Source organism: Tenrec ecaudatus, chromosome 5, assembly GCF_050624435.1.
Source record: "Tenrec ecaudatus isolate mTenEca1 chromosome 5, mTenEca1.hap1, whole genome shotgun sequence".
Taxonomy (NCBI): domain Eukaryota; kingdom Metazoa; phylum Chordata; class Mammalia; order Afrosoricida; family Tenrecidae; genus Tenrec; species Tenrec ecaudatus.
This window is the reverse complement of record NC_134534.1, coordinates 3,774,438-3,786,668: the sequence shown is the minus strand read 5'-3', so window position 1 is coordinate 3,786,668 and position 12,231 is coordinate 3,774,438. Positions and strand designations below refer to the sequence as shown.

At 53.9% G+C, this 12,231-nt stretch overlaps 1 protein-coding gene across 1 annotated transcript in view; it reads right to left on the bottom strand.

The window, feature by feature from the left end:
* COL22A1 (collagen type XXII alpha 1 chain) overlaps positions 1-12,231 on the bottom strand; it is a 200,348-nt gene that overhangs the window by 62,295 nt on the left and 125,822 nt on the right. Inside the window, exons 40-42 of the mRNA XM_075550530.1 lie at positions 4,740-4,775; positions 3,584-3,637; positions 1,991-2,035 (exon numbers count right to left, since the gene is read on the bottom strand). Coding sequence (XP_075406645.1) covers positions 1,991-2,035; positions 3,584-3,637; positions 4,740-4,775 — 135 coding nt within the window. The remainder of the gene's footprint in view (positions 1-1,990; positions 2,036-3,583; positions 3,638-4,739; positions 4,776-12,231) is intronic.

Here is a 12,231-nt window from a genome sequence, read left to right as displayed (position 1 = left end):
CTCTGTGGGGACCCTCAAGTTCTTGGCCAGCCCTTTTGACCAAATTTGAGGTACTGGAGGACTGCTCGCTCTTCTCTGAGAATCCACTAAAGGTGACGCTGTCTCACACAAGGCAAAGCCCCCCCCAGCCCCCCAATTCCAAACCAGCCCTGGGATCTGAGTGAGATTCTCTGAAGAACAGCCAACCTCCTTAATACGGATGGATTCAAACCTCCCTCAGGAAAGTGGACGTGGCTGACATGTTGAAGCGTCTATATTTTTCCCTTGAGGGGTGACTAAGGAGGGGGGCATAGGGTTAAAACTGGCATGGTTTATATTGCTGACTTGCCATTTAGGGGGACAGCTTTATGCTGCCACCAAAGCTCTTTATATAATTAGAGTGAGCCCTGTTGGGCAGCTTGGCTGGGTACCAAGGGCGAGAAAGCAAGGAATGGATTTCAAGTCTAGGCATGGAGAAGTCTTGGAGATGGTCAATCTTGTGTCTTGTCTTCACCCTTCTCTGTGTATGTGACAGAGCTTCTGAAGATGCGCAGGCGCAGGGCTGCATGGTGACCCTTGCCCCCAGCCTTCAAGTGACTGCTTACACATACCAGGCCAGGAAGGTGGCCCAATGGGTTAGAAGAGTTGGGGGAGTAGAAGGCACAGCCTGTGTCCTGCCCTGGGACCCCCTTCCCTGTTGGAAACTCAAGGGAGGCTACGTTCTCCCACAAAGAGCAGTCCTCGGCCAATGGCAGACCAACGTGCACAGCAGGAAAGCTGCCTCTCCCACCGGTGATCATGCTTCACACTCCAGAGCCACCATGGGGTCAGACCCAGGCTACACCTCAGCTGAGCTCACATCCTCTCTCGTTCTCTCTCTCTCTCTCTCTCTCTCTCTCTCTCTCTCGCCGCCCACCCTGCATCCCCCGATCTCCTGCACATCTGACCTGGACACACAGACCCCGCCCTTCTCTTTGCTTGCTGAGCTCTGGCGGGGATGCAAGGCTGAAGGTCATGGGCTGGGTTTCTAAAGCCTGCACATCCCGAACAAAGTGCTGGCCATTCCCTCGCTCCTGGGAGGTGACCAGGAAACAGTAGACTACCCTGCCTCCTGAAACCATCTCTGCTCGCTGGGGGCTGGGGTCTTGCCAGATAGTCTGCTGTGACTAAGTGTCTTGGAGCAGAAACTCAAGGGGCATGGGGGGGGTCTCTGTGGTCTTTGGGGGTGCTGAAGACAGCGAGACTAAATGTATCCCTGGGGCATTCCATGCCTAAAAGACTAAACCCTACAAGGGTCTCCCTGTGGCCTGCTGACTCAACTGGACCCTGGAGCATCCCTGGTGTTGGCCACCCGGTGGAGAGTTTGCCTGATGGTGGATGTAGGAGCTGGCAGGGACCTGGGGCCAGACTGGGGCTGCCTGCCCAGGACCAAGCAGCCAGGTGGACCATAAACTGGAAGCATTCCGCAGTACCCACAGTGCCTGACAAACAGGTAGGAAGGTACCTGTTGAGCACAGGTGGGAGAGTGGGAGGTGCTGGCTTTCCCACTGTGTGTGCCAGCCTCTGCACCCTGCTCTGCCCTGCCCTGGGGGTGGATGGTCACAGGCTCCCCGGCCTGCTAGAGCAGCACAAGGAAATTCTGGAAGTACAGGTTTTGGGGAGACTCTGAGGTTAGGGTTCTTCTTTTCTGCTCCCTCCCTGCCCCGCCGGGCTAAGCTCTTCGACTAAGCCTGGACCCCACTGTGGGTGCTACCTGGCAGTTCCTTTTGATTCTGACAGTTCTCTCTTGATTCTGAAAATGCCACTCCACCTGTCCCTGGCCCTCTAGACTGTCCATGCGCTCCTACTCGGGGTCTCTGCCTCCTTCATCAGGGCCCCCTGCCCACCCATCTGCACGAAGGCCCTGCATCAAGCTTCTTGAACCATCTTGGATATTTTTTGACTTCTCGCCAGAGCCCCGATCCCTGGCAGGCCCTCAAACCTATCCAGAAAGGTCAGGTGATGTACTTACTGGCTTGCCAGGCGGCCCTCTTTCTCCCGGGTTTCCTGGCACGCCCTGAAGAAGAAGAGCAAGAGCGCAGCATCAGCTTCACCCCACACAGCGCCCGCCCACGGGCACCCACCCGCAGGATCACCGCTGAGTCCAGGGGCCGTCATGAAAGTGCCTGAGTTCCCCTCTCCACCAAGTACCCAGGGCTGCCCAGGAAATGGCCAGGGTAGCCAAGGGGTGAGTCAGTCGGCTCTGCCTCCAATGACTCCCCCAACCAAAGCACACAAACAAAAACCACACACAGACACCCCCCACACACACACACACACTCAGTCACACACGTGCATACTCACACCCAGTCACCCACACACACATACTCGCACACACTCAGTCACACACCTGTTTTTAATGTGCATCATCTTTTGCCAACTCAGGCAGAAGGCCTGGCTTTGACAACACTGGCATGGGAATCCTTGCTGTGAAGTCAGTGCTGACTCTTAGTGGCCACTGCAGGGCTTCAGAGACTAACCCTCACGGGAGCAGGCAGCCTCATCTGGTGCCCGAGGAGCTGCTGGTGGGTTCGACCTGCCAGCAGGTGCACCACCAGGGCTCCTTGACAAAGGAAGAGGGCATGTCCAATGACTGGGCGGTAGGGCTGCCATGTCTGCAGCAGGGCAGGGAGAGCTGAGTATCTGCAGCAGCCGTAAGAGAATAGCAAACTGTCCTCAGTTTCATAAAATTCGGGGGTGGGGAGGGTGGTAATGTATTATTGTCCCTGCTTACAAGGAACTAAAATGCTAGAGGTGTAAAGAGGCAGGCCACTGCTGCTGGCTCCAGACTCCTTTGTACTATAAGAGCTCGTGGCTGTCACTCATCCCTTTCATCAATAAGTGTGTTCAGATCCCTTCCAAGCACCTGGCTTGCTGATCTACCCATAGGGACCCTATGGGACAGGGTAGAACTGTCCCTGTGGGTTTCCGAGATGGTAACTCTTAATGGGAAGAGAAATCCTCATCTTTCTCCTGAGGAGCGGCTGGTGGTTTTGAACTGCTGACTTTCCGGTTAACAACCCAATGCATAACCACAAAGCCACCAGGGCCCCTGGCTTGCTGCTAGGCAACAGGAACTGCAGATGGACAAGACAAGGCCGTGATCTTCTCGGGGCTCAGATCAACCTGAGCCAGGGTCAGGTCACGGCATCTGGGGAGGATAGCGTAGGAACGAGGAACCCCGTCCATGGAAGACGAGCTGGGAATGAGGGCCTGGAGAAGGTGGGTCTGTTCGGAGCTGCACTGACTAGGAAAGTACATAAGGTAATGGGTGTATAGTCAGAGATCTTACATAGGACACCCAGGTGCTTATGAGGTTCTGGGAGTTAAACATCAAAGGTGAAGGAAGAGAACTGCACATGGGAAGTTAGAGACCACAGAGTTGACCAGCTGGCGAGCTCCAGAAATAAAGGACCAAACACACCAACATAGGCTGAGAGGGCAGCCAGGGACAGATGGGGTCCACCACTCAATGAGGCTGTTCCAGGGGCCCCGCTTGTGGTCAGTTCCATGAGAGGGGCCTCCTAGGACCCTGCCTGAGCCACATCTGCTCTGCTGTACTTACATCCTGGCCAGCGGGTCCCTGAGGTCCTGGGAATCCAGGGGAGCCGCGAGATCCCTGGGGAGGAGCAGAGACACCCTTGGATTTCAGGCCAAGACCAGGAACGTGCTGGCTTCCATCGTGCAGACGCCGTGGAGGCACCAGGGCTCTGATGCATGAGGACCAGGAGGCCCCGGCGTCATCCAGGCTTGCTGGCCAAGGCAGAGGCACACCGGGTGCTCCGCAGCCCGAGCTGCGAGTCTGTGGGGCCTGAGCATAGTAGAGCCTGGCCCCGACCCCAGTCTGGGCCTGCTGAGACGCTCCTCAAGGGAGCTGGGCTACACACATGCCACCCACTGATCTTTGTAAGCCACCCTCCCCAGTCCAGTGAAAAAGACTCCAGAAATGGAACAGACGACTTCCAAGGGAATGCCGCCGTCAGAGGGGTGACAGCACAGTGGCTGCAGGTGTGTGGTGTCCAGGGTGGGGGAGGGGAGAGGCTGGCGCTGCAGGGCAGGGTGCACCAAACAGTGACATCACTGGGGTCAGTGTCACCTAGCCCCCAGTGCAGTGACTCCTCACCACTAGGCCCAGCACCCCTCCCCCCCAGGGCGTAGCAGGTAGCTGCACACTCACCGCAGGGTACAGAGAAGGATCTCTGCTTTGGACAGTGGGTGAGAGGGAAGAGTTTGGGGAGAGCCATAGGGTTTAGGGGGACTGCTGAGACAGCCTGTCCCCACCATACCGAGGGACACCAAGACCAGAGTCCCCAATGCCGCTGAGAGCCTAACATTGGAGATCTCTTTTCTGTCGGACTGCCCACAAGCATCGCAGGGTGGGGATCGCCAAGGTAAACCAATGAGCACGCGAGGAGAATGCCCAGGGACCCTTCCCCTGTGGTCACCCCACAGGCCAACAGTAACTGTGGGAGCCGCCCCCTGTTGAACAGGAGGGCTGTCCAGCAACTGCCCGTGGGCCCCTCTCATTGTTTGGCCAACATTGGTTTTGTTGGCGGTGTGGACACCATGCCCAGGAGGACGTACCCCCATCCGACCAATTCTAGGATGTGTCCCCACCCCATCCGACCGTGTACAATGGGCCTTCCCTGCCCTTGAAAATCTCTTTAACTTTGAATTTCCCCCCATCCCAGCCCCAGCCCGGGAGATGAGCCTTACTGTACCGTTGGTCCCGTCTCTCCAGGAGGTCCAGCAGGGCCCTAGGGGACAAAGACAGGCGAGAGCTTAGTGCAGTGGGGCTGGACGGCGTAGCTCGAGTGCCTGATCCCGCATATCCCATAGTCACCAACATTGAGGGGCACCGAACCCTAAGTTACACATGCTCTGTACATGCGCAGGAGATCATCCGTGTCAGTTTCCTTTCCAGCCGGGTACAAAGGTAGAACTCTGTGTTTGGGCTGCACAGAAAGAGAGGGAGGCCCTCCCTAAGGGATCCTGGGAGGAGTCAGCTGTCCTTGGGTTACAACCCGAGTCAAGGGACAGGAATGGGGAAGCACTGGGGAGCCTCCGAATTAACCATGTGTGCACACGCACACATGCACACACACAGCTGACAGCAAGTCAGCGCCAAGTCCTGGCCCCTGTGTGTGCCGGAGGCCCACTGTGCTGCATAATGAATCTTCAATGGCTCGTTTTTCAGCAGGGAAGCTACCAGGACTTTCTTCTGAGGCACCTCAGAGAGAGATTCTGAATGAAGAAACGCTTCCTTTGTGAATTCACGAATTCGCTCTCCAGGCCCCTGTCCTCACCTAGCTGCTGGGGCTGTTTAATATCACCCCAAACCACACTGCCATGGAGTCAATTCTGACATGTATCAGCCCTCTAGAACACGGGAGAACTCCACCCAACCCTCACCGTGGGCTTCTGAAACTGTAAATCTTTCTGGGAGCGGACAGCTCATCTGTCTCCTGAAGGGTAGCTAGGGGGTTTGAACTGCTGACCTTATGGTTATCAGCCCCAGGCCTCCTCACAGCACCATCGGGCATCTCATAGAGAGAAGAGGAGGGAGAAATATAGATGGGCCAATCACCAGCTAACCTTAGCATGTTGGATCGAGCCCGGCCCTCCTTCCGCCTGTCACCGAGACCAAACTGAGACCAGCTCCCTCCCTTCCCACCCTCTCCATCCAGGTCATTCCAAAGTCCAATTGACTAAGCCCGGCTTCGAACCAGAAAGGAGGTTTTGCGAACTTCCTTGAGGGCGAAGCCACTGGTGAGTGAATTTGGTCAAGGACCTCCTGGAAGTGAGTGTTGGGTTTGGGGGAAAGAAACCCCCCCCAGTCGAAGCAGATGTCTGCCATCGGTCTCTCTGAGGGCCATTTCCGCATTAGCTTCTGCAGGGGCCGCCAACTTCCGAGGAAGCTCCCCTTTAGATTCCTTCTCCTGTATTGCCATCTGAAGGCAGAGTCGCCGGGCCCTGTGCACTGAGAAGCAGGGCAAGATCCCAGAGGAGAGACCCAGGCCAGCGTCCACCCATTAGAGTCGTTTTGTTGCTACATTATTAAGAGACATGGGGTATGGCCAGCAGGGTGGTGGGGGTGGGGGGATTACAAAGTGACTTCTAATCATCGTTGCTCACAGCAGGCCTAGCCCTCTTTGGTAACATGCTTCAACTTGGTGTGTCTGTACACAAGTCATGTTTCATTATTGTTCTCACCAGGTGCCCCTGAGTTGGTTCCACCCTCTAGCGACCCCATGCACACCAGAACGAAGCACTGCCCGGTCCTGCGTCATCCTCACGATGGTACCTTTGCCTGAGCCCATCTCATGAAGGGCCTTTCTCTTTGTTCCCATACCTCCCCTTTACCAAGCATGATGTCCTGCTTCAGGGACGGGTCCTTCCTGACATGTCCAAAATAGGCAAGACAAAGGCGTGCCGTCCTTCCCCCTAAGAAGCACTCCGACTCCGACCCTCCTTCTTCCAACACGGATCAGTTTGTCCTGTCAGCAGTCCACGGTACTGTCGACATCCCTCTCCAGCAGCACAAGTCAGAGGCATCACTTCATGTTCTGTCTGCCTCATTGGACGTCCAAGTTTCACATGCATAGGAGGTCATTGAGAATGTCAAGGCTTGGGTCAAGTGCACTTTAGTCCTCAAAGGAACATCCTCGCTTTTCAATACTCTAAAGAGGTCTTGTGCAGCAGGTTGACCTAACGCAATGCACTTTTTAGAAATTAAATACTTTTATCGGGGGCTCTTACATCTCTTGTCCACACATTCATTCATTGTGTCAAGCACATTTGCACATATGCCGCCATCCTCATTTTCAAAGCATTTTCTTTCCACTTGAGCCCTTGGTATTAGCTATTAGCTCCTCATTTTTCTCCCTCCTCTCCCTGCCCTTCCTCCCTCATGAACCCTTGATAAGTTATAGATTATTATTTTCATATCTTACATCATCCTCTGTTGCTCTTCACCCACTTCTGTGCTGTTCTCCCCCCTGGGAAGGGGTTATATGTTGATCCTTGTGATCAATTCCCCCTTTCTCCCCTTACTTTCCGCTAATCCTCCTGCTATCTCTATTCTCATTGCTGGCCTGGAGGAGTTTATCTATCCTGGATTCCCTGTGTTGCGGGCTATTATCTGTAGGAGTATGCATGTTCTGGTGTAATACATGTTAAGATAGAATTAAGGTCACGATTGTGGGGGGAAGGAAGCATTAAAGAACTAGAGGAAAGTTGTGTGTTTCATCCATGCTATACTGCACCCTGCCTGACTCATCTTTCCCTTGTGACCCTTCTGTGAGGGGATGTCCAATTGTCTACAAATGGGCTTTGGGTCTCCACTCCCCACCACCCCCACCCCTTTCATCCCCCACCCAATCACATTGGGTATGATTTTGTTCTGGGTCTTAGATACCTGATTCCATCAATACCTCATTATCACACAGTCTGGTGTGCTTCTTCCATGTGAGTTTTGTTGCTTCTAAGCTAGATGGCTCCTTGTTTATCTTCAAGCCTTTAAGATCCCAGATGCTCTATCTTTTGATAGCCGGGCACCATCAACTTTCTTCACCACATTTGCTTATGCACCCATTTTGTCTTCAGCGATCACTTCAGGAAGGTGAGCATCACAGAATGCCAGATTATTGGAACAAAGTGCAACACATCTTGTGATTTGCTGATTACTGCTTCTGTGAGAATTTATTGTGGATCCAAGTAAGTCAAAATCCTTGACAACTTCCACATTTTCTCCACTTATCATGATGTTACCTGTTTGTCCAGTTTTGCTCCCTTAGCACCTATCTCCACTCCAACAGCATTGACACCTTGGAGAGATGACTGATCCAAGTTCCAGCAGCAAACTCATATGCTAGAGCAGCTTTGCCTCGCAGGGAGCAAGAAAACTCCCCACGTCTTCTCTTTTCATCAAAGGCACTTAGGAGTCAACTCACCTCCAAAGGACCAGCAAGTCCACTCTGGACTCTAGAGAGTTTAAAATGGTTTAAAATGTTCTTGCTGTTCTTGTTCTTTGCTTTGGCTTAGTATGTCTTTCTGTATGTGAAATCCAGGACCGGTCAGTCGATGGAGACAGTAGCTGGACTAATGGGTCCCCAGGGGCATGTCAGGAGCTGGGTGGGGAGCAAACAGAAGAAACCATCCTCACATGGATTGTGGTGGATGGCTGGGCCACTCTTCTTGACATGAGGGAAGCATTGCATTGTACGACTGGTAAATTAGAGGTAAATAAAGCTGTTACAAAAATAGCATCCCAGCTGATAAATTATGAACAGAAAGAACACTCGCTAGAACCCCAAGGGCACCAAGTTGAAGCACTTGGAAGTCCTAATTGGCTCAAACATTGGACATTGAGGGAGCTAACATCACCGACCGCGAACAGACCAAACATCACACGGGTCTTGATGGGACACCACACTGCCTATGAAGTCTTGCCAAAAACATCAGCCTTGGATCCAATTAAGCCTCTTGGTTCAATTGCAAAACTTATAGGAAAAACAAGAAGCTAAGCTACTAAATAAGCAAGTCACGGGCTGACTTGAGAGAGCCCAACCAGAAGTGATGACAGAAACTCATTGAAGACCTAGTTTTTTTCCATCAATGAAGGGATTCTTTCTCGGGGCCCCCAAGGATGATATCGGGGTAAAGGTCCTCAGGAAAGCAGAAGTCTTTCTGGGTTGGGAATCTAAGAATGATGTCCCTGGAAGAGGGTTGGTATGGCAGCTGTGGGCTCATGGTGGGGTCAAGGTCACCATCAATGGTCTCCTGCTGCACTCGGCCCCACCCAGGAGGAGACTGGAGGGTGTTGGCAGCAGACTCAGGAGGGAACTGGTGGTCCAAGATGGAAGGTACAGATTCCTCCTCAGGGCCATGGTCACTAATGGAAACCTGCCTGCCCAAACCCCAAGCCCTTTAGCATGTTGATCTGCCCCAGAGCCTGGCTGGGATCACCTGTAAGCATTCTATACATGGCTCCAGGGAGGTTAGAGATGTGGAGACCAAAGGGATGTTTTGCGGGTTTGCTAATGTTATGCAGAGGAAGGCGAAACCCCCAATAGCCTCCCGCTCCAGTTTCCTCCCACCAAGAGGGAGATGCTGAGCTTGCAGAGAAAGTAAGCCCCTTCTCCCAGGAAGTCAGCTCTGCTCCGGAATGCCAAAAGGATCCGTGAGGAAGGCCCAGGAGGAAGGCAATGGAGCATGATTCATAGTAACCTAAGACGGTGAGGAAATGCCTGGCTCCCGCCATCCCCAGATGAGGCATAGATAGGAGCTGCTGTCCCAGAGAAGTGACTCTGAGTTACAATTGGCTCCCTGGCTGTGGTTTTCCGAATGAAGGGAATGCTTTCCGACGCGACTTTCCAGGTGGACTCTTTACTCCGGAGCACTGCTTCCAGGGGTGGCTGCTGCCTGGTCTCCGCCCTTAGCTGAAGGATGAGCCAGCTCCAAGGACCGAGAAAAGTGGAGGAAGCTGGTGCTTCTAAATCCAGCCCAGCACCCCACGGTGCTGGCTCCATGCAGGGTGGTCACGTGCCTGCTCCCTGCCCCACTCCTTCACCCCTCCACACACTTGCTCTCAGCATAGGCCCCAACACAGGCCATCAGCATCGTGGGCCAGTGGCCAGAGGCAGGATTTATGGAAATTCAATACCGTTACATTCACCACGGAAGCTTTTAATAAGTCAGAGTGGTGAAGGCAGGGGGTGGGGGTGGCTAATAGTTGATTCACAGCCTCTTAGCTAAAGCCAGCCAATTCTTCTGCAGGTGGGCTCTCAGAGATCGGAACATATTTCATGGGGGGTGAGCGCTGAAGCGGGAGGAGGGGTGAACTGTGACCACGACTGCAGCTTTGTGTTCCGGCTGAGGCCTTGACCCGGTACATCCTTGGGAGGTGACGTGCTACGGAAGGAGGGGACACACCCAGACTGGGGTTCTGCAGGTTCACTCGCAGCCAGTTCCCGGAGGTGGGAGCCTGGACACGCCATTAAAGCCTCGGAACCAGGCTAACTGCAGTGATGGGTTTGAAAAGCGGCCTTTTCAGCAGAGCCCCCGTGGGTGGTGGCTGCTCGCTGGGCTCTGGTTCCCACAGTCCGCAGCTGGAAACTCCCAGCCTCTCAGAGGGAGGGATGGGTCTTTCCACTCCCCAAACAGGGACAGTCTCAGAAACCCCCAGGGGCAGCTCTACTCTGTCCTGCAGGGTTGCTGTGAGTCGGCATCGACTCCATGGGCAGTGACTTTTTTTCTGACCATGGCGCTGGCCTGACACTGAAGCTGACTAAACCACAGACCGGAAAGACCAAACCCAACCCACCGCCGCCCTGTGGATTCTGACCCACAGCGACCCTATGTAGGTTTTCTGAGGCTGTACATCTTTATAGGAGCAGACAGTCTCATTTTCTCCTGAGGAGTGGCTGGTGGGTTTGAACTGCCGACCTGCTCAACAATAGCCTGACACTTAACCCACAGGGCCACCAGGCTCCTTCTAGGCCCTAAAGGAGACTCTCGTCATCTCTGAGGCCCAGCAAGTGCAGGATGCTACAATCCATTCCCAGGAGATGATCTTCTCCATGGACAAGCAGATTCTGGTGGTGACAGTGGCTACTCCAGGTTTCCCACACTATTCTTCAAACTGTGTGCCAGACCGCCAGCTGGGGAAACAAGTTCACAAGCAGGCCATGAGAAACACCTGCCCTGCCACTGTCCTGGGATGCTCCCACAGGGACCCTTAACCAGGTACATGACCCCACAGGCTTGGCACATACCCGTCCTGCCACGTCCCTGCTTCCAGACTGCCTGCTTGTCATTGAGCCAGAAGACGATCTAGATTGTAACTCTGGCTCACACTGCCCAGGATGTCTGCTCCTCATTGTCTGGCAGAGCAGAGCCGCACCCCTCCCTCTCTAGAGTTGGATGTCCTCCTGGTCCCAGCCGTCTCTCTCTCTGAATAAACCCCTAGAATTTACTGTTGGGTGATGCTTGGCGCTCCCCTACAATGCTCCCTCCATCCAGAGCTCTGATCCTTCCCGCAGCATCTGGCTTCATGACAAGGAAGATTCAGCAAGATGAAAGCTGACTACTGCGTTTCTCTGCGGTCCATGCCGCATGAGCCTTCTGATGGACAGCAGGCAGGACACAGCCAAGGTCCCAAAGGCAGGGGTGATCCAATGAAGGGCGGGCCTTCTAAACAGGAAGCCAAGCTTAGGACTGTCTTCAAGAAAAGACCCAAAACCAGACAGTCCTGGGGTGATTCCATGTGGCGCTTCCCAGGAGGGTCCCTGGTCATTGCAGGGGAGATGCGTAGCAGACTGGACCCTGCCCCTGTGGAAATAGTGCCCGTTGCCTGTGGGCAGGTGTGAGAGGGGAGGTCATTTCTGCTGGGTGTGGGGGCAGCGGGGAGAAGGAGATGGATGGGGAGAGGGAAGGGACGAGGTCAGGAGGAAAGGAGTTTTCATGTCCCAAGTGTTGCTTGTGAGCTGTAAAAGTCTTCCTGTCTTGTTCTCAGAGAGGCGCCCCTGAGGGGTGGGGCTTGAATGCAAAGGTGGGCAGGGTCTGAGTCACTTGGAGCCAAGGTCACACGCTTTGGGGTCTGAGTTAGATTGTGCATCGGGATTAAAGCAACAACAACGATGGTGGTGATAATAATAGTAATAATACATGGATAGGTTGGGTCGGACGAGGCTTTAAAAACATGTGCCAGCTGCTGCCAAGTTGATTCTGACCCATGGGACCTTGCGTGTGCCAGTAGGGGGCCTTGCAGCATGGGATTCCCCCAGGCCCATTCTTCAAAGTCGGTAGCCAGGCCTCGGATTGGACCTGAACCTCCAACCTTTCTGAGCTCAGCAGAGCACCTGGACGGCTGGGCATTGAAAGGCGCCTGCATCTGACCTTCTTTTGCTTAACAGTATGGTATGGCCATCGGACCCGCCGATCAATCCCAGAGGTTTGAATGAAGCCGGTGTCTTCAGAGAAGAAAGGAGGGAGGGAAGTTCAGACCGCAGGGTGACAAAACAGCTAGAAACTCTGCAGACGAGCATTCAGTGCAGGGGACAGCTGGGTCTTTAAATGTGCTCTTTGGGCTACAGAGCGTAAAAATGAGGCACAATGAGTGAGACACAGAGGATCCTTTCGCTGTGAAAGGAGATTTCTAACAATTTCTATTCTCAGTGGCAATGAGTGTACTTCAAAGCCAAGGCTTCCTGG